This window comes from Sebastes fasciatus, chromosome 6, assembly GCF_043250625.1.
Source record: "Sebastes fasciatus isolate fSebFas1 chromosome 6, fSebFas1.pri, whole genome shotgun sequence".
In the NCBI taxonomy this organism is placed as follows: domain Eukaryota; kingdom Metazoa; phylum Chordata; class Actinopteri; order Perciformes; family Sebastidae; genus Sebastes; species Sebastes fasciatus.
Window position 1 is genome coordinate 27,849,266 of NC_133800.1, and position 22,528 is coordinate 27,871,793.

The 22,528-nt window shown below is 37.5% G+C and overlaps 2 protein-coding genes across 4 annotated transcripts; both read left to right on the forward strand.

The window, feature by feature from the left end:
* The first annotated feature begins 1,110 nt into the window (after positions 1–1,110).
* On the forward strand, positions 1,111–12,521 carry vsig10 (V-set and immunoglobulin domain containing 10). 3 transcript variants are annotated; one of them, XM_074638979.1, is made up of 9 exons: positions 1,131–1,394; positions 1,479–1,790; positions 3,015–3,320; positions 6,059–6,349; positions 8,760–9,044; positions 9,297–9,410; positions 9,598–9,610; positions 10,564–10,706; positions 10,793–12,521. In XM_074638979.1, exons 1-9 carry the CDS (start codon positions 1,343–1,345, stop codon positions 10,885–10,887), a joined length of 1,611 nt encoding a protein of 536 aa, XP_074495080.1. In that variant the 5' UTR covers positions 1,131–1,342; the 3' UTR covers positions 10,888–12,521. The 3 variants fall into 3 exon arrangements, 1 of the variants encoding a protein (XP_074495080.1); XR_012594319.1 differs by lacking the exon at positions 9,598–9,610 and having other exon boundaries at positions 1,111–1,394; positions 9,297–9,419; XR_012594320.1 differs by lacking the exon at positions 9,598–9,610 and having other exon boundaries at positions 1,126–1,394.
* An 856-nt stretch (positions 12,522–13,377) lies between these two features.
* wsb2 (WD repeat and SOCS box containing 2) lies at positions 13,378–22,367 on the forward strand. The gene is made up of 9 exons (XM_074638980.1): positions 13,378–13,555; positions 13,773–13,941; positions 15,623–15,828; positions 15,912–16,043; positions 18,103–18,203; positions 19,527–19,723; positions 20,509–20,598; positions 20,689–20,805; positions 21,746–22,367. The coding sequence occupies exons 1-9, from the start codon at positions 13,516–13,518 to the stop codon at positions 21,957–21,959; spliced, it is 1,266 nt and encodes a 421-aa protein (XP_074495081.1). The 5' UTR covers positions 13,378–13,515; the 3' UTR covers positions 21,960–22,367.
* The last annotated feature ends 161 nt before the right edge of the window (positions 22,368–22,528 follow it).

Sequence of the window (22,528 nt, forward strand, 5' to 3'; positions counted from 1 at the left end):
AATATACACATACAACATGCAATATATACACACAACATGCAATATATACATATACACATTATATACACTTATATACATGTGTATATATACACATATAAAGACATATATATATACATATATACAATACACAGCATCCTGTCATCAAGCATCATCAAGTCAAGTTGGGAGGTAAATAAACTTATTTGATGCTTCTTGTGTTTAGTTCTGTACTGTGTGATGAATTATATTTTTTCCGAGCAATCTGGCTACACGTGAACGTTACAAACTGCACCAGCTCCATGCGACCGCCAGAGGGCGCCGTGACGTCACTGCCATGTGGGTTGTAGTTTGCTGAGATGTCTGTCAATCAGATCAGCCTCCTTCAGCCTCATCACTCCTCCAGCTCACATTGCTCCATTAACACACTTTCTGTTTCCAGACATCCCATTTTTAGAAACTGGGCTCTGACTGTGAGAGAATTATTTAATTAATTTAGTAAATTGATGAATATTTTAGCTGTCAAAGCAGAGGAATGTGTATTTCCTCCTTATTAAGATGTAATATGATTCATCTGGGGTTATAATAGTCTACTGTAGGTCTGTGGTCATCAGTAAAGTGGAATAATGCCTATTATCTCCTTTATGATAGTGGTTCAAATGTGTCTCAAAACAACTTAAAACAAGAGTCAATACCAACAGGAGAATACACTGTTTACCATTGGCAGAGCATTTTGGCAATTTTTTCTTGCGCGCTACCCACATAATCAGCTGTGCTGCTCATCCCACAAATGCATGATCCATACAAGTTGGACATCATTGTGAAGGTAAATAAACAGGCTTTACAACGATGTCAAATACAATTAGCATAACAACAGAGAAATAATCCACCAAACACAAGTTTCCAAACTTTTGTTTCTGAGTTTATTATTGCAGTGTACCATAACCGTCATAATGCAGTGTCATATTGATGTGATGTTAGCTTAATAATACAAAGAAGAAGAATTGTGTTATTGTTCCTTGAAGAAGAAGAAGAATAAGAAGGAATAATGTGTTACTGCTCCTTTAACAAGGTAACCAGGTGAGGTCAGGGTGTGGTTTATTCGTGCTAAAGTTCCCGGATCAGCATGCTCTAGTAAACAGAGCCTTCGGGTCACACAGAAAGTGTCATCATGTCAGACTGGTCAGCTCACCTGTAGAGTGGGTTTATAATGTTATAATGGGCGGACAGGTGTCCGGTGTGTCGCTGTGTGTTACAGACAAACTCACTCAGGTGGACTAGTCAGACAGGTTTGGACTGGAAGCTCTTTTGTTCCCCTTTTCTTTTTTGTTTTTTGAGGGCGATGTAGTGTTTCTGCAGAGTTACCATGAAGACAGTCGCAGCGATCGCGCTTCTACACCTGTGTTTCTGTGCGACAGGTGAGTTTGTGTTTAATGTGACAGGTAACACAGGTGAGTCTGTAACCTGCTGACATTGTTCTCTCCCTCTTGTTGTTGTTAAAGCTGCAGTTTCGGTTAGTGACTCCACCGATACGGAGCTGACAGCCACACCGGGCGACGTCGCTCTGCTTCCGTGTTACAACGTCGGTAACGTGACACCGACTTTAACGGCGTGGGTGAAAAATGGACGAGAGGTCATCAGAGGTGCCGGTTCTTCACCGACTCCTTCACCTGCAGGACAGCGCCTCGCACTGCTGCATGATGGGAGTCTGAACATCAGAGGAGTGATACCTGGAGATGAGGGGATCTACCTGTGCAGCTCCACGTTGCCTGGCAACAACACCTTTCACGCACGTGTCCTGCTGCAAGTCACCAGTAAGTGGTTGTTTTGTTATACTGTATGTCCAGTAATGAGAGCAGTAGGATGAAACTGGGTGGTTTTATATGTTCACTAGAGTTCCTTAGAGCAGATAAACTGGTTCTTCTACATAACAACAGTCACATGGATACAGGTGATGAATGAGAGTGGGCAGGACACAAACAAACAAAAAATGACACTTAAAGGTCTCATATCGTGCTCATTTTCAGGTTCATAATTGTATTTTGCGTTTCTACGAGAACATGTTTACATGCTGTAATGTTAAAAAAACAACTTTATTTTCCGCATACTGTCTGCCAGAATATACCTGTATTCACCCTCTATCTGAAACGCTCCGTTTTAGCGCATTTTGACGGAATTGCAAAAGAATTGCGTTGCTAGGCAACAGCTTTGGTCCATGTTTTACTTCCTGTCAGCTGATGACATTCACATACACTGCAACAGGAAATAAACTAGGACCCATTTAGAATGTTTACGTTTAAAATTGTGTCAATTGTATATTTGTGACATCACGAATGGGCAGAAATCCTGACGGCTTGTTTCAAATGCAGAGTTTATGAATACGGGCTGTGTGTATTTCCCTGTGGATTGAGTGTTTCGATAATTTCACAGTATTTCTATAGCACTTAAGCCTGCTTTATAATAATAAAAAAAACATGAAAATCTCACTTTTTTATAATATGGGACCTTTAAAGTTGCAACTGAACATTATTTTTCTTTAAATTAATATATGTTTCATAAGGCATGGGGACCAGTGTTTTTTTTTATATATATGTACATATAAGAGGTCTGATGGAGGGTGAAGGTGTGGGATGAATGATGTTATTACAATAATAACCCTGTAATAGTGGTAGCTGTATGTCTACTTAGTTGTTTCATACATTTTTTGGTCTCTTGTATTACTTTCTTGGTTTGTGCTCTTGTTTCCTAACATGAGTCTTACTTTTTAACTACCTTGTCTTGTTCATCAAAAGTTTACTCATCAGCATCATCAGCATCAACTGAGGCCAAAAACTCCACACAAAGCATAATAAAACCACGTCCAGTTATGGATATTTGAAACATATACTCTTGCAAACATGACAATTTACTTATCACGCAATAATAAGGTTTTTCAAGTAATATCACAGTTAATCAAATAATTTAAAGTAACATTACAACTTGAATAATGAGAGATGAGAATAGACACTGTTGTAAAGCTCTGCTTGTTCTCCTTTCAGGTGGTCCAGAAAACGTGTCTATGTCCATCGGTCCGGCCATTGCTCTGTCCAACGGGACGCTCATCGTCTTTCGGGGTTCCAGTGTTTCCTTTAACTGCTCTGGCTCCTCCTACCCGTCTCAGCAGCTGACCTGGGCCTTCAGCGGAGCGTCGTCCAGCAACGAGTCGCTGGTTTCAGCTTCCAGATCCTGGCTGGACTTCAGGATAGAAGACGTTCAGCCAAGCGCTCAGGGAGTTTACAGCTGCAGGGTCCGCAACACCGTCTCTCAGCAGGCCGTCAATAAGAGCACACAACTGCTAGTATACTGTAAGTACCAGGAGCACAATACCCAGAATGCCTTTCTCCGACTAAAGGTCTGATGTCGAGAAGTATTATTTTAGTGGTTATTTTCATTCACTGGACTGCAAAAACAAGAAATCATGTACACTGAGACACGGTTATTAAGTTTTAGATATCTAAGGAAAGGAAATAAACAAAAATATACAGACAAAAACCTTAACCATAACGCCATAAAATACAGGAGCTTTAAACCTCATCCTAAATCTGGAAAAGAGAAGAAATATTATGATGAAAACATTCTGGCATTTGTGTTCGGGTATTTTTAAGTGGGGTTGTGTGAGGTCAGTGTATTACCTAGAGTAGATGACGATCGACATGCCCCCAGTTTGAAGAAACAGACAGGAGTAACCGCACGAGAGCAAAGCAATGTACTGCTGTGGACGGGGCCGGCAGCAAAACGTATTTTAGCATTTTTTTAAATATATTTTTTTAAAATATTTTTGCCACTTAACCTTGCCGTCAGACAGCCCTTTCCGATGGGGAACTGAAGCCGTTGTATCCATCTTTACTCTGTCTGTTCTCTGTCTGTTTCTTCAAACTGGTGGCGTGCCGACCGTCATCTACTGTAGGTAATACACTGACTATAGATAAGTACCTCATACAACCCCACTTCAAAACACCCGAAGTATCCCTTTAATGCTTCAATATTTGAATTCTGCACTTGATTTTCCTCTATCTCCAAAGACAAAATGTCAAAATTGAGTTAAGCCACCACAAAACCAGAGCAAGATAAAAGAAAGGCATTTGATTACAGTGATTTAGATCACTTAGTAGCACTTTCACTTTTTCTGTTGTCAGAAAGGTCAATTTAAATCCCTTTGATTCAATGCTTTAAAGCATCAAAGCAATAAAACAGAACAACTTAACTTCCCTTACTGTACTTCTTTCGGAGAAAATAATAGAGGGTCAAACAAGGTGAGGGGAAAAAACAGAAATGTTTATATAGGCAGGAAAAAAGCTGAGTCATCATCCAATAGCAACTAAGTAAAAGTCAAAAAAGGTGGAGATAATGTCAAATGTTGCCAGACTGAGAACACAAAGAGATCAAGTAAACACAGTAGTTCATCTGTGTGGCCTCTGTTATAAAAATAACAGTTTTATCTGCAGGGTCACGAGGTAATTGAATATGGACTTCCTGAATTCTTAACACACAAACATTTCCTGTTTTTGCTGATTTCATGGAATTACTCATAGATGCATGACTTTTCTAGATTTTCACTTGTAAATGTGTCTCAACCTGTTTATAAAATCTTTTTTTAAAAATGACATCTTGTAGATTAATCACGGCCTTACGGTTACACATTTCATAGATATGTAACACTTTATTTTGAAGGGCGAATAGACTCGGAATTTCCTAGAAAAGGACTGATATGTAAATAATAATGCATTTAAAGTATTTCAGTCAGTGCAGTAATTCAGCTGAACATGAAAACGTTTGTCTACAGGCAAGAAGACAGCACAACATCCTGTATTCGAAGGATAAAGTTTCCAATAATAAATGCGTGATTAATCAATATTTACTTTAAATTGAACAGACCTTCCGAGGAAATTCCTCTGGAAGATCAATGACTTCTTATGAACTCAAGACTTAAAGTTGAGTTCGGCATCATTTAAGTAGGGGAACAATATGTAGAGATCGCAGTAGGCTACTAAACAAGATAATGACTAAATTTAAGTTTATATACGTTTTATTCTTTAAGAAAAGTATAGAGCAATGGTATCACATCAATGACTAAAAATCCAACAAATTATATAAGAACACGTTGGGAAAAGGAGATACAAATTAAAACACCTGAGGAGGGAAAATTAGCGCACTTTCACCAAATTACAGAGAGGAAGAGGAAAGATTTTTGTTGGAAAAATCTGTTGTTTTTATAACTCCTAAGCAGAAATGTAAATTAACTGTGACCCAGTACTTTGCTGGAGGGAGTGTGAATCAGCACTGGTGGACCCTGCACACATGTTGGTATTGAGGGTTGCCCCCTCTTAGTCGACAAATCTGTCTTTTTAGTCTTAGTCGACTAAGATTTCTTTAGTCGATTAGTAATTTTTTATGCTTTTTTTCATGCTGAATGACTAATTTCCAAGAAACTTATGAGCACATCTCTGGTAAACACAAGATTTAAAGTGGTGCTTTTGTGTGATTCTTTGTGGAAAAACTTGGTTTTACAGATCTGTCGATTAAAGCAACTAATCAATTAGTTGAGAAAATCGTATGAGTGTTAGTCGACTAAGAATTTCTTTGGTTGAGGACAGCCCTAGTTGTCATATATTCAGCCTATTTGAGAGAAGGTAGGACGTTTAATGTCAGGGATACTGGGTTTCTACCCCCTGAGGATCTTAATGGCTGCAGGTAAAAAAAAGATTATTACTAAATTCTTGCTTCAAAGAAACACTCCTACTATGTACCTTTTTAATAAAAACTGTTAACTACTGTAATTACAGTGTGCTCCATGGAAAAGATGTTGACTACTAAAAGACAAGGGTGAAAAATACTGGATGAAATGGGATTATTGCTTTCAAGAAACAAACACTGTTTATGAACTTTTCACCATTTTTTCTTATTTAAGGTGACTGTGTCTAAATCCCAGTGTAATGAATGCACATACAGAGACGGTGTCTCTAATTTAGCTTGATATTTAATCATAGTACAACAGTTGCTCTCTGTAGTTTGTGTCCTTACTGATGTGTTTTGTCCTGACTAGATGTCCCAGACAGACACCCTGAGTGTATGTGGACACCAGCACAGGACCCCTCCCACGTCCATTTCAACTGCACCTGGTTTGGAGCGTATCCCACCCCGACGCTACGCTGGGGAGAAGACGAGGGAGAGCAAGGAGCTCGCTGGAAAGGACACGTTTATGCAACGGAGGAGACGGAAAGCCTGTCAGTGACGCTGAACCGCTCGATGCTGCACGAGGGGCAGACGCTGAGGTGCATGGCCCAGCACCTTGCGCTCGCTGCGGGAAAAGAGAAGCCGTGTTCGTTTACTCTCAGTAAGCATGTTGTGGTGAAACTTAACAATCCTGAGATGTGCAACTGCTGAATCTTTTATGTGCTTTCCACTTTAGAGCAACACTGACACTCTTCAGTGAGGTTGTTGACAATGTTTACTTGACTCAGTATTCTTAGTGTTGACGTTACTTTAATTTAAAGGGCCGGTTCATCCAAACAAAACATATTTTCTCAATTACCACCAGTCGAATATCACCATGCAGATAGTTTGAGGTTTATTTGTTCAGGTTTTGAGATATCTGCCTCCGAGGTTTCTGCCTCCACACCAGCACAATTTAGGATTTTTTTTTGGTGCTCACATTATTTTAAATGATTAAAATATTTAGCAGCAGCTTCTCTTTCTAGAAACAAAGAAATAATACGCATAAAAGCTATTCGCAGTGAGATTTGTAGATTATCCAGAGTAACACAGGAATTTTAGTACTACAGCGTATTAGGGCCATTGTAGGTCAAATAAATTAATAATTATGAACCCGGGGAAGGGGGGTAATAGTTCGAGAGAAAACTCAAAATTTTAGAGATTAAAGTTGTAAATTTATGGGAAAATAAACTTGGATGAGTCCGAGACTTTTTTTCTCGAAAATTTACGACTTTATAATCTCGCAAATTTATAAATTGTTTTTGTAAATTTCCCAGATTAATTTCAGAGAATATACAATTTTTTTTCTTGTAAATTTATGACTTTAATCTCAGGAATTCAGATTTTTTTTTTGGAATAATAAAATTACATTTTAAAAACTTTAAAGAAACATCTATCTCCACTAAAGTATCCTTGTTACTTTGGATAATCCACATAGAGTAACTGTGGACAGTTTTCGTGGGGACTATTTATTTGGTGGATTATCCAGAGTACCTGATACTGTTTCTAGAAAGATATATTACAGCTTAATTTTTAAATGTAGTTTTTCAATGCTGCAAATACCAAAAAATAAATATTTTAATATTTACCTCCACTATACTGGGATGGAGGTAGAAAATCTGAAATATCTCAAAGCTTCAAAGCAGATAAATCCACGCAAATCCTAATGTTATAAAGGGTCAGCATGAGTAGAGATACCATACAAGACTTCAACACAAAAAAAGTCCCTGTGAAACTGATGACTGCATTGTTCTGTGGCCAAATAAAACCAAAATCATCTGCATGACTACAAACCACCAGAGGGATGTGAGAAATCATGTTTCGTGAGTGATGCGTACTTAGTAGCAGTCCCTCATTCTTTGGTACTTGCTGTCATTTCCCTTTTCCTAATCCATTTAAGCTGAAGGTCACTGAGTTAATTGGAGGTTATTCAGGTCACCTGTTGTGCAGGGTGTGTGTGGGGGCGGGGAACCGGCTCCTAATTAACAATTGAGAGCAGCTTGGTTCAATTCTCGGCCAATCAGGGTGTGACGGACGCCCTTTCTTTAGAGCTTAAGAGAGGAGGGGAACTACACACCTAGGACATTATCGTCCTTTCTTGCAGAACTAATTTCATCATATTCAGCTAGAAACTCTGGCCTTTAGGCCCTTTAGAGACTTCTTTGCTGTCTTAACTTTTCTGCTTGAGGGTGATTTTGAGCTGGAACACCTGAACACCTTTCCACTAGGTTACCTGCATCAGGGCAGAGTTTCTGCTGTCTAACAATAACGCCCGCAGGCTTTATTTTCATTGAAATCACCTTTACACACATTTCCTTATTGAAGAGGTATTTGTTTAATTGTGAACACACTTGTGAGATTTGTTTCTCCAAGTAAATACTTGTGTATTATGTGATTTGGAACTGGTTCTCAGGCTTCTTCTTGATCAGCTTAAATCTGAGGAATTCGTACCGTCACAAAGCCTACATGCTGAAATGTACCTCCTCCCCTTTAGGCGACAAGCCCTTCCTGTCACAAACTCACGGATTCACAATGCATGTCATCTACTCTGTTCCTCCTATGAACACCCAAAGACTCTCCACGTCTTTTTCACAGCGCTCTGCTTACTGTATAAACTTCAGTGTAACAACATTAATATTAAGGACTTTATAAACTCCTTGTTTAATTCTCATAATTAGATTTTAAGTGCTGCTGCGGTTACAAACACAGCCACAGAGACACAGTTGGTAGCGTGTAAACGAGGACACAGTGTTGCATCTAGGTCATGTGGTCAGTGAGTCATTCAATATAGTGTAAAGGTTATCACAGGACGGGATTGCGCAACAATGAGATGACGCAAAAGTGTGTGTGACCGTTTATACGTTTGCAATAGCTTATCTGCATTCTTTGATGTCGATCAAAGCATTGAAGATGAGGTGTGTCCTTGTCAAATAAGATTGCGGGTTTTATTCCCACTGGGGCCAACTATTATACTATTATACCTTTGAAAAGAAGAGTCTGAAAATAGTTCAATGTTTGTCCCTCTCTCCCAGAATCTCCGTACCCTGAAGGCAACCCGTTGGTCACGGCTCTGGAGGCAACCAGCGTGACTCTAACCTGCTCCGAGGACGTGTCCGTCCCCCCTGCCAACACCACGTGGAGAAAAGGGCTCCAGCAGGAGGACATTGTTCCCGGATCGAAGTACGTCCTGTCTGAGGAAGGCCCCGTCTTCAAGCTGACCATACACAACATCAGCAAGGATGACGAAGGCTACTACTTCTGCCGCAGCGAGAACCCCCTCGCCGTGCGCGAGCTGGAACTCTACCTCACTGTGAAGAGTGAGTTTGGGTCAATAAGTTATTGCATTTTTGTAAACAAATGAAAGCTTCAACGTCAGAGGGAATGGCGAGTTGAACATACAGTTCTCAGTACATCAGGTCATGAACATAGTTCATGAACGGATCAGAGGTTTGAACAATAAGCCAGTCACTGCAGGTGTCGACTCCACTTCTGGAATGCTGATAAACCTGCTGCTCCTCCCTTCTTCTGCCTCATACTCCTCTCCTGTATCCTGTGTTTTGCCTCGACAGCTTCCTCTGCTTACACGGGAGCGACCATCGGCGTCTTCATAGCTGCATTGATCGTGGGAGCGGCCGCGATCGTAGCTAAAACCGTTTACTCCAGCCGACACCGAATTTGCCTGGGTAACTTTTGTCTTACCTTTGCAACATGAGCACGGAAGTCACAAATGCATGCAACTTAACCTACCGTAGATCATAATCAGTCTTTTCTCACATTGAAATCTCATCTGTAATGTTGTATATGAGAAGTATAAATCACAAAAATCCACTAATACTAATGTCACAATTTCTGTTCATATTCTTGTTTCAGGAGATGGCTTTGGGTGAGTACCTCACATCTACTTATCTAATACGCACTGCATGCTTATTTTAGTAACCCAAACCATTCAATTAAAGAGATTAAATTAGATTATGTACTGCAATCTGGGTTTTCTGTTTTTTAGTTTGTTATATTTTTATTGCAGTAGTTTATTTTTCTTATTCCTGCAAACATCTGGCCAACGTGTGTAGATGTTCTCCTGTCATACTACAATATTACCATGAAATTAATTTGATTTGTTGCAACAGTAAACATCAGATTTCTTGAATCAAGTAGCTGAGCTTCTCTTTTGTCTATTTGGCACCAGTGTTCAGTAATCATACTGGTATAAATCCATCAGAAAAGAAGCAGAAATACCAATTTCTGCTCTGATTGTGGCCTCATTAGACCACAATGCAATGCAACTGCAAGGCATGTTGTATTAAAGGATTAGTTAAGCATTTTGGGGAATATGTGTATTTCCTTTTTTTTTGCATTAGATGAGCAGATACCACATAAGGGATAATGTACAGTGAGCCAGTCATTGTTGTGAAATAAACCCTGATAGGGCAACAATGAACCGTTCGCTGTACATTATCCCGCTTATTACATGGCTATTTACTTAAGAAATCAATAATTTGACACAAAAATGTTACTCCAGAGTCCGAGATCAGAACTGCGCCCATAGCAACGGTCTGTTATACATAGCAGCGGTGTGTTATACATAGCAACGGTCTGTTCTAAATATATATATATATATATATATATGTAAATTTAATTTAATTTGGGTGCTTTTCCATGGTGAATACATTACATTCTCAAAACTCCCTAAACCTCCTTGGAGTTTGGATACAGACGTTGATACAACATTTAACAAAGATTTGATGATATGTATCCATGTAAAAGAGTCTCATGTATTTATTATCATATAGTTCCTGATCTTCACTCTAATGTAATGATAATATTTCTGCTCTTTAGGCACATGGAGGAGGACAGAGGAGATGTGCTGAGTCTGGTGGAGTCAGACGACGAGCAGCTCTTTCAGGACGCCGTTCCCCGGCTGCCTCCGTTAACCAACGGAAACCACACAACGCTCGTCCAGATACATCGACTCCCATCCAGTATGACCTCATCATGGCAGTTTATATTGAGTTTGTAAATGAAGAGTTTGGTCATGTGAAAATGTCCCTTTTGTGTTTTATTTTAGGTGATCATGAGGATGCAGAAACTGCTGACACCAGCTCACAGCACCAGGACGATACTGTACAGACAGAAGAGCCAGCGGATCTTGTAACATTTTAGGTACTGGGTGTTTTTTAGATAAGTGTTTTATTTTTAGGTAAATACCATTTACTCCCAATGACAATGTGAACAGAATCGGTGGAAGACGCATGTAAAAACAAAATCATCTCTTTTAATTTTTTTTTAACAGGGTTTTGAATTTTTGTAAGCTTATTTCTATGATTTGTTTGTACAGCATTTTGAATATGTTGCTCTGATATTGAGATTTTTGTGCAGTAAATGAAGCTGTTTAAACTAAATGTGATGTGACAATGGCTTTGGTGATCCATAACTTATTGATATATGCATACATCCCCACCCTGTGTTGTACATGTAGCATTTAACTATGACTATCCCAGGCCAGAATGCAACTTGAGACTGGAACCATTTCAAAAATGTGGTGGAGTGAGTTTGTCAGTCGTCTCATGAGTGTAGGATGAAGTGAAGCGTAAAACAACCGAAACTCAGTTTTCTCACCTACTTGAACTTGTACTTGAACACCAAGTTCACATGACATCTGGGGTGATAGTGAGAGTGAAATATCATCAGATTTTTGACTCAATATATCAATATTGCTATAAATATAACTATATTTTGACTTTGTTCTTTTTAAGTATTTAAATTATGATCTGAGAGTGAAATCACTGACAATCTGCATATAAAAATGGGGTCATAAACTAGCTAGTAGGGTATAATAAGTTCAATATTTAACCTCTTGAATGTAAAAAAATACATGGCAATGCAGTTGTCTTTGCAAACTTTCCTTTAAATATCCCTTGAGATTTTTTTTAAATTAATAAAAAGCCCTAAATTTAATAAAAGAATGTTTAAAATGAATGACAACACTTAATTCAAAGTAAATAATGATTTATTATTATTATATTTAAAGTAAAAAAAAAAAAAGCCTGTATGCCAGGCACCATCACATCAAGTGGAAATATCCTATATGTTTTAAAAATAATAATACAATAATAATAAAATAATCAGCCGTATAACACTTTACAGTGAATCCAAAGATGCTTAAGAACATATATATATATAGATACATATATATATATATATATAGATATCTATATACAGTATATAGATATCTATATATATATAGATAGATAAAAATAATGTAAGTGAAACATAGAAAGGGCTTATGGTTCACTTAAAGGATACACGTTTTTGATCTGGATTTAAAGGATTGAAAGGACATACTTGGGCATGAATCCCTTTTTTTTAATTATATTTTATATTTATATTTTTAAAATGGAAGTATGCGGCCTTCGTTATTGGTTTGATGTCCATGATTACACTTTTTTTTTACCATCCATCTGCAACCGCTTATCCCGTTAGGGGTCGCGGGGGTACTTACTTCTTCTGTTAGAATCTGTGCTGCTGTACTTGGTTTTGTTTTTCAAATTCAGAAAATTGGGACTAAAAATAATATTAACGTGATAAATATATAAAGTATGTTTTGGGAATTATTTAACACACTTTTCTCTGTAGTTCAGTCTGACATTTTGACACTTTAGGATAGGATAGCACTTTATTTATCCCCGTGGGGAAATTGCAGTTGCACAGCAGCACAGATTCTAAGAGAAGAAGTAAGTAAGTACATAAAATAAGAATAAGGCAGGGCATACAATAAATAAGAGTAAAAAAAAAAAGGTAGTTAAAAAAGCTAAATAAATATGTGCATTATAAATTATAAATTATAAATATTATAAGTTTTATATATAATATTTTAATAAAAAATTCTATTAATTTCAACACTCTGAACTGACCATCATATTTTAACATGTGTCCTCATAAATGTTTATCAACAAACCAATAAACCATTAACATGAATTTCAATTTTAATGAGGGGCGTGGTTTGGCTTTGAGGTTACGTACTTAAATGGAAAAAAAAACGTGACTTGTGTATATATATATATATATATATATATATATATATATAATGTAAGTGAAAAGTGAATCGTAGCAAGGGTTTATGGTTCACTTAAAGGCAGACGGGAATATACATGTTTTAATCTGGATTTAAAGGATTGAAAGGACATACCTGGACATGAATCCCTTTTTAAAAAAATTATATTTTATATTTATATTTTTTTTAAATGGTACTATGTAACCTTTGTTATTGATTTGATGTTCAGGATTACACTTTTTTTTTACTTGGTTATGTTTTTCAAAGTCAGAAAATTGGGACTTAAAATCAAGTAAAAATAATATTAATGTGATAAATATATAAAGTATGTTTTGGGAATTATTTAGATAGACACTTTAATATATAATATTTTAAGAAAAAAAAATTAATTTCAACACTCTGAACTGACCATCATATTTTAACATGTGTCCTCATAAATGTTTTATCAACAAACCAATAAACCATTAACATTAATGAGGGGGCGTGGCTTGGCTTTGAGGTTACGTAATTAAAGAAAAAAAAACGTGACTACGTCGTTCAACGTCGTAGCCAATGGTGACTCAGACAACCGGAAATTAGCTGAACATTTTGTTGTTTCCCACCAGCCGCACATTTTCCACATAGCAAAACACGAAGAGACAAGTCGCAGCTCTCTCTCTCTCTCTGGACACAACAAGCTTTCATTTCCATGGACAAACTCAGGAAGTTAAAGCGAAGAATGTGAAGATATTAAAACGATGTGCTCCACGGGAACCAACGCGGAGGTACAAAAGACATGTAAGTCACATATTACTTATGAATGATCTCTTAAGCTCGGAGCGGGTTGTCATCGCAACGCTCGTCGCCAGGCAGCAGCTGGTTTAAACCTCCTTTGACAACAAGCGAAGCGGCGAAGGTGATGGAAGCGAACTGCTGACGACGTTCGGCGGCGGTTGAGGAGGATGTCTGTCAGCCGTTGAATTTATTATGTTTATGCCTTTCCGTCCTCTTCCAGCGTCCGACCCGGCTCTGGTCCTGGAGCTGAAGACCAAGCGTCCTCCGTCCTTAGAGGGCCGGGCGGGATGTGAGACCTGGAGCGTGGACTTCTCCCCGGACGGAGCCTGGTTCGCCTGGTCGATGGGACACGGCATCGTCTGGGTGGTCGCCTGGCCTCTCGACTCCGAGTAGGTTCACTTAACATTTAATCCATCCACACCGTGATGCTTTCAGGTGTCCCTCGGACATTCTGGCTTATGTGATTAAAAGGGTAGGAGTAACGGGTAGTGGATGTTTTTACGTGTGTGAAATCAATAATTGGGGTTATATGCTTGACTTTATTATCCTAAAAACAACTAAAATTGAAGATATTGGAAAAAATAGTTGCTACAAATCATCAAAATGTTGCACAACATGAAATAGAAAAACATTTGCTCTAGTGAAGTATAATAATAATAATAATACATTTATTTATATAGCACTTCTCAAAACAGATGTTACAAAGTGCTTCACAAGACAATAAAAGCAGATAAATAAAGTAAAAGATATGGTAACTGCTAAAACAGAACATCAGACAATAAAAGCAGATAGAGTAAAACAAAGAATGGGGCTAACGTTATGTAAAATATTAAATACACTCTAAATATCTTATGTATATTTCAGTTTCTAAATGTGTCGGCACTGTCAACCTAATTATTTAAATTACTGAAGGGATCCTAATAATTTTATTTTTTTCTCGCTATTTATTAATTTATTTTTTATTAATTTTATATTTTATTATACATTTTTTCTCTTTTTGCGAGGTTATATTGTCATGCCATCATGTTGTCGTGCCTGTATTAAATATATTAAAAAATAAATATATATATATATATATATATATATATATATAACCATATAATATCTCCCAATGACTGTCACCACCAGTTTCTGGGCTAGCTTTTCCATCACAGAGACCCAAAGTGTTACAAATAAACTAAACATTGTGCAATTAAAAGTCAAATAAGTAAATAAAAAAGTTGTCTGCTCAAAGTCGATCAAATTTTGTCGTCACTGTGATTAAAGCTGATATTACAAAATTAAATGGTCAGTGGGGAGGAAATGGCATTGTGCAATAGAAAGACAGGAAGGAATAAAAAAAAAAAAACTACACAGCAATAAACTGGCCGCAGGATAAAAAATAGTGTTTCATTACAATGAGCAGATAATATAAAAATATTTCACAATTGCATGGCTGTATTACATATTTTGTTTTTATTTATTCATGTATTTCTATTTTTTTAAGCATTTTATTTATTTAATAATATTAAACACTTTGGGACTCCATACAATTTGCTCTGCACTTTATGTGCCAATATGATGCCTGCATTTAGGTACCAAATATCAAAACGATACCTTTTAAGATACGTACAAAAAAAAAAGTAACTATTTTTTTTTTTTTTAACAAAACATGCGAAATTGCTCCACGCTAAATAATTAAATTTACCTAAATAAAATGGTAGCCTAAAGTAAGATCAAGCCAAATAATTTGACATTCAATGCCAACTTTTGATATTTGACAATTTTCAATACTCTCTCTGTTGGTAATCAAAAAGTGTTGGGGTTTGATAACCACCTTTAGTGTTTACTGAAGTTGTGAAAGTTGAATAAACAAACATATGGAAGTAGCAGAAGCAATAATAAGTGGATCAAATCCAATGTTTTTTTTTCTTTCTTGTTGTATTAACCTCACTGTTGGGTTGTTTACATCTGTTGTCCTGATTGTGACATTTCCAACAGCACTTAAAGGCAACTCTATTAATCAGCAGCTCCAGCTTCACACCTGACGTTTGAGCTTTTTATGGTATCTGATGCTCTTCTCTCCCGCAGAGACAGTCAGAATGGAGAGACCGATAGAGGAGACAAGAGCTTCAGTTGTGGTCTTCCAGTTTGGGGCCTCGCCTTCGGACCCAGACCTCCAAAATCACCTGCAGGGGCACGCCCAGCTAGAACATCATCATCAAAAGGGAACAACAGCCTGCTTCTGGCCACAGGCTTGGAGAACGGGGTGATCAAAATCTGGAACGTGTTAACAGGTGATTTATTTCTGCTAGTGAGGAGGATGTTTACCTGAGCTGTTTTCACAAGATTTTTAACATGCTTTTTATGTATTTTTCAGGTGATGCTGTATTTGATCTTCATGGCCATGAGGGCGTTGTGAGGGACCTGGTCTTCCCTCAGAACGGGACGCTCACACTCATATCATCTTCTCGGGACAAGACATTGATTATTTGGGACCTGGCTCACAAAGGTGTGTGCAGTCAAGTCTTTTTTTCAAGTTTTCAGAAGAGTAATGTTTTCACCTCCTCTCTTGTGTTAACATCATTTTGAGTGGCGTTCACAAACAGTCCTTACTGATACGACTCTTACTGTGTACTTATCAAAATGCAATGCAAACACACTGTTTCATGGGTAAATAGTGTAAGGAAGTAGTTGTTTACCTTTAGGGCGGATGTTATTTAATATCCATTATATTATCAGATATCGTCTGTTTTGTTTAATTCCATTTTGCTCGTTAAACTTGTCTGTACATTTGCATGTTTAGCCCGTTAACTACCAATTGTGCTCATTACTGTAGACCATTTGCTAAAACATATCAGATGTTTTTATATTGATATCCAGCCTATCAGACAGCCAGTGGTTATATTTAATGCTAACGAGATACAAGAATCGGCTCACTGAGATTGGTAATTCACCCCAGAACACGTTTTTAAATTTTGTCAAAATAACATCATCAGTCTTCTTGCTGGTGTGTTCAAACACGAGAGGAAATCTGATATTTGATACTCGACATTTAGCGTCTCTAAAGCAATCTTATAATTTGACAAATAAAGGTGCTAAATTCCAAATTCAGAGCATATCTATGGCTACGTTCCAAATCCTATACTTTTTTTTTTTTTTTTTACTTTTAGTACATACTGTAGCTGCCCTTACAAAGTACGTACTGTTGCATGCAGTATGCATGCATACAATTGGGACATACTACTTTGTCTTAACATTTGCCTTGAACTTTGACCCTCTTGCTCATATATCCGCTGCACAGAGGATTGTGGGTCAGAATAGCCAGAAAAGCATGCTGGCTTACATACTGCAAAATGCGACTGGATATAGTAGGACATCCTGGTATTTTTGGCATACTGCAATTGACATTCTACGTATTGGGACATACTAAATCTTTTTCTGGCATGCTAAATGGTATGGTAGTATGGGTATTGGAACGCATTGAGGGATCGCCTCCACATGGCAGCTAACAGATTTAACTAGGGCTGTCCTGAATACCATTTTTTGAGCTTCGAAGCTTCGGTGAGAAATATTCCAAGCTTCGGGACAGTGCCACTGCTGCACTACTGCACACATGTCTACACATAACAAACAGTGATATCCGTCTGAGAATAACTAATAAGAATTCATGTTGAATAATGTTGTGGGATTATTTCTTATTTTATGGGCTATTTTGGGATTTACACATTATTATTATTACATACTTGTATATAAAATAACAAAAAACAAAGCATTCGAATACTGATTTGAAGGTTGATTACCATGGCAACGGTCAAAGCTTCAAAGCATTCAGTTCAGCCCTAGAGCTAACTCCTTTATAGCTTAGCAAATATTTGTTTGCTGCTATATTAATGCTCTGAATTTCGAATTTAGCACCTTTTAAGAATACGGTCCACCTTGCCTTTTCCAGGTCGGCTGCATCTCACAAGAATGATGTTTCCAGCCCAAATATTTAGTATGGATGAAGCCACTAATGTTACATTGTGCATTTACGCTGTACATGTCGGTGTTAGGTTTGCAGACATTGCTCTTAAATGCGAGGCTTTTCAGCAGCTGACTGAATTGTCAAATGGTGGAGCATCCTTGAATGCACCCTAGTCAAACATTAAAAACCATTAATTCCTCACAGTGAAGTGTTGCCAAACAAGTTTGAAGGCTCTGCAAACTGAATGTGACTCTGTGTTAATATTGACTGAAACCAGTGGCTGCCTGGAATGTTGGAAAACCGTTTAAATGGCATGCATTGAAAAAAGCAGTTGGGGGAAAAGCATTCAGGGTGTGCAATTTCAGTTTTTAAATCATCAGTTTTCTGCTTGTTTAACACTTTGTCTCTGTGTTTTGTCACCGTGCAATCCGACTTACCTTAACCTCCTGTTCGAATGTAAAAGGGTCAAAGCAAACAAATGTTTGTGTTTACACATATATGAGTCACGTTCTCCGCCACTTCAGGAGCTGGTTGTATCCAGTGATGACTTTTTTTTAGTGCGTCTCATTCAGTTAAGTTGGACTTTGTATTCTGTGTTTTGCAGGTAAAAAGGTGCAGGTGCTTTCTGGCCATAAAGATTGGATCAGCTGCTGCTGCGTATCATCAGACTGCAGCATGATCGCGTCTGTCGGCAGATTTGACAGAGTGAGTTGAATCATTGTAAATTTCATATTCAAGGCAAAGCCGCACAGAAACACAAAAAATCGCATGACTGAATGATCCTGAAGGACATTTTTATCTATGTGTAGATAAAACTACAATACTTCTAAATGCCCGAAGTCTCAAAGCCGTCTGAAATCTTTCAGACGGAACAAAGCTCTCTTGTATCCAACTTTTCCTCCTCCATTTTCCACCAGTAAGCAAGATTGTGCAAAAGTAGCAAATATTCATCGTCTCAGTTCAGCAGAATGGGACTTGTTTCTGTTGCACAACTTTGTGTTTTAGTCAGACAATAAGTTACATTCTTTCAACATAATCCTGCATCAAGTTCATTGTTCAAGGCCGCTGGAATGATTGTTAACTAAAGGGAGGGCATTTTTCTTTTTAACTCTTCCTCCTAAGGCGTTTCCAGGCTTATCTTTACCCTATGCAAATATTCATTTCAGCTTTTACAAGCTTCTGGTCACAAGTGTGTTTTTCTGATTATTAGAGCAGCATTTTCAGGCAGGGATGAAACTGAAAGTCCAGATGGGCTTAACTAAGTCACATCCAGCTTTTAAGACATTATTTTCAGTGCAGAGTAGGGCTGTAACTAACTATTATTATCATTGTCAATTAATCTGTCGATTATTTTCTTGATTAATCCTATTAGTTGTTTGGTCTATAAAATGTTTTATTAAGTTTACTGTCATTTTGGAGTGAAGAAACCAGAAAATATTCACATTTAAGAAGTTGGAATCAGAGAATTTTGACTTGTTTTTCTTAAAAAATTACCCAAACTGATTAATTGATTAATCAAAATAGTTGGCGATTAATTTAATAGATGACAACTAATCAATTCATTGATTTATCGTTGCAGCTCTAGTGCAGAGTTTGCTTGTAAGTGCGTTTTGGCCATCAGATCTGGTTATCTTCAACTGCTCCTGTTGTTTAGTTGTAAGACTGACTTGAAAGTTTATCGGTTTGATTCTTTGTTCTCTTCGTTTGGAGACATTTGGAGCACCGGGGAGCTCTGCCCACTCCTGTCAAACTGCAAATTTTGACACCTTCTCATTTGCAAAGAAAGGCAGACAGTTTAACATTGTGTGATACCAGACTTTTAAGATCACAATCACACTGTTTTGCTGCGTGTTCCAGCCTGTCCTGTTGACATTCACTGAGTCAGTACATCACTGAGAATCAAGTTACTAGATTTTCCGGCATTGCAACTTCTGTAGTAATTGCCGTAGGGCAGAATTAGCCTCGTTATCCCAAATTAAAAACGGTCTTTAAAGACTCATTAACCCTTCGTGATTTTACTTTCACCAGATGGTGTGTCTGTGGAGTCTGCGGTCATATACGTTCATCAGGAACCTGGCAGGAGGGACCCACAAGACCTTGTACCTCCTGTCTTCCTGTGACTTCTCTCCCGATGGGGCGGTGCTCGCCACCGCGGCCTTCAGTGGCTCCAGCTGGTGGATCGACCTCTGGGACCCGTACACTGCAGAGAAACTGGCCACTCTGGTGTAAGTTTACACTCAGCTTTCAGTCTCTAAATGTATGGAGGAACCTGCCAAAATCTAAAATAAATTACTGGATAAATAAATGTCATTAAATGTAGCAAAAATAATATTAAAACTAACTAAATAAAAAATAAATTACTTGATAAATAAATTATATTAAAAATACAAAATAAATTTAAAAATAAATATATCAATAAATAAAAAAGGAAAATTAAACAAAGAGTTAATAAATAAGGGAATTAATACAAAGATAAATAAATAAGGAAGCAAATTAAAACAAATGTCAATATATGTCACATTTTATCAATTAGTTAATGGCTACATTTATTTTAATATTATTTTGCTACATTTGATGACATTTATTTATTTAGCGAGAATAAAATAGTATTGAAAATAAATAAATGCAAAAATAAATACATTTAAAAATAAAAACATAAATATATTAAATTATTATATTTTAATATTATTTTTGCTACATTTATTTCCGTCCTCCATATAAATGTACTAAATATTTGGTACTGTAAATTAAAGGCATGCGGCAGTTTTCACCAGGAATTAATTTCAAGAAGTTAAAGAAGTTTGAGGCTGGGAACCAAATACATCCTACACTATCTCTGTTTACATCTGATGCTCTGCCTGAAATGATGTCCTGCTGGTGTCCCTGTCTTGTGCAACCTGTTTTCTTGTTTATTGTTTGTATATAATGTGAAGCATTGGGGATTTCTGACTATGGCTACTAAGCACAGAGCAATATCACTCTTAAAAACTCCTGATTCTTTTATTCACAGTGACTATTTCGAAGATTACGGGCAAAACCAAATCTCAGCAATACAGTTCTCTCCCAACGGTTTGCACTTGGCAATGGTGACCGACGACAGGTGAGCATTTCATCAGCTCCATCTCATAAATCTTTTATATTATGTCCTCATGTGCAGAATGATTTCAAGACAGATGTGTCGTGTTCACAGAGCTCTTCGGATCTGGGAGCCGGGACAGAAAGGGATGGTGATGCAGACGAAAGTGGACCGAGACTCTAATGGACTCTGCTGCAAATACCATCCAAAAGGGGGAGTGGTTGCCACAGGGTAATAGTCCTCCAAGCAATCAATATTATTATTAATATGAAGCTCTCGCTGCTTGTAGATTTGAAAGGTGGCTTTAGAAATGTTGCAGTTTGTGGAGGGCGGTGGCTGAATTCAGCGTAGAGTCAGAGTGGATGTCAGTGGTGACTCCGCTTCATGATGAAAAAGAAATATCCATAGAACTTCTTAACCCACTTCCTTTCTGGCCATTCTCATGCTAAACATACTCATACTCTTTTTTTGCTGAAACATAATCATAGAGCTAAAATGAACAGCTAATTAATTGCAACTGACAATTTTGATAATTTATCAACTGTATTATTCAATTATTAATTTATCAAAGAAAAATACGAAACATTTGCTGGTTCCAGCTTCTAAGACGTAGGGAAAACATTCTTAACCTACAGAAATGAAAATACAGAAACAGACAGTACAGTCTTCTTCATTCATACGCTTATGTTTCATCTTTGTGTTTTTCTATTAAACTGAAACGCACTTTAGCCATCTCTGGCGCTTCAAAGGCTTTCATGTAAACAATTAACATTTCAACCTGTTTACACCTCACATTTTCAGCGAAAGCGAGATGTCCTGTTCTTGTTTGCATGTTTTTTTTTTAAGTTGCAGTGCATAAAACCCTCTCACTGTTTACAACTGATGCACTGTCTGAAAGTATGTCTTTTGCAACCTGTTTTCTTGTTTTTTTGTATATGTGAAATTTACCATCTTCATCGTAAGAATTAAGGATTTATGACTGTAGCTACTTAGTACGGGGCAATATCGTTCTTTTAAAACTCCTGTTTATTTTATTCAAAGTGCCTATTTTTAAGATTACGGGCAAAACCAAATCTCAGCAATGTTGCTGCGTGTTTTCTCAAGTTGCAGTGCATTAAACCCTCTCAGCCGCCATATAACTAACACTAACCATCATCCCCTCCTGTGACAGAACCAGAGACGGCCACGTGAGGTTCTGGAGGGCGCCCAGGACGGTGCCCAGCCTGTGCCACCTGTGCCGATCCATCCTGCGCCACTCGGTCTCCACGCACCAGATGGAGCCGCTGCCCCTCCCCAAGAGGATCCTGGAGTACCTCACCTACAGGAACATCCCTGAACGCCTCAAGACCTGCTGCTCCTCAGACGACGAGGAGTGGGAAGGTTAAATAGAAACACAATGCAACAACTGACATTTACAGCGAGTGATTGTCACGCATTACAATAATTATGTTTGCCGATTGAGATGTTTTCAAAGCTTGATTTAGCACCGGGAACATCTCTTATTGTAATCTACTTTAGATACAGCATTCCTACATTAAGGGTTTCATTTATTGCACTACTACTGTAAGACGATGCATATAAAGTTAATGTTCACATGCTTATGACTTGAATATCACAATTTTATACTATTAATTTATTGTGTAAATATAAAATGTATATGTATTTCTAATTTCTGTTTATCACAAAACAGCACAAGCACTAGTACTGTACTGTACTTGCACATATTCATTGTTAATATAAGATAACAAACTGGACTTACAAGAAATAGTTTTATTAAACAGATTCCAACACAAGATGTATTCTTACAGTTGTATTTGTGACATTATGGCATGTTGTTTGACACATTTCTTTAGTATATTTTACATATTTTAATGGATGGATAGATGGGTGACAGTAAGTTGATCCTACACTGGTGACTAAATTTACAGTTTTCCAAGTCCATATTTTAATGTTC

Excerpts from the sequence above, each read along its gene's own strand:
- vsig10 (XM_074638979.1), top strand. The coding sequence starts at position 1,343 with ATGAAGACAGTCGCAGCGATCGCGCTTCTACACCTGTGTTTCTGTGCG. Across the intron at positions 1,791-3,014 it reads TGTCCTGCTGCAAGTCACCA|GTGGTCCAGAAAACGTGTCT; the intron begins GTAAGTGGTTGT and ends TTCTCCTTTCAG. Across the intron at positions 3,321-6,058 it reads CACACAACTGCTAGTATACT|ATGTCCCAGACAGACACCCT; the intron begins GTAAGTACCAGG and ends TGTCCTGACTAG.
- wsb2 (XM_074638980.1), top strand. The coding sequence starts at position 13,516 with ATGTGCTCCACGGGAACCAACGCGGAGGTACAAAAGACAT. Across the intron at positions 18,204-19,526 it reads CTGTCGGCAGATTTGACAGA|ATGGTGTGTCTGTGGAGTCT; the intron begins GTGAGTTGAATC and ends TACTTTCACCAG. Across the intron at positions 20,599-20,688 it reads GCAATGGTGACCGACGACAG|AGCTCTTCGGATCTGGGAGC; the intron begins GTGAGCATTTCA and ends TCGTGTTCACAG.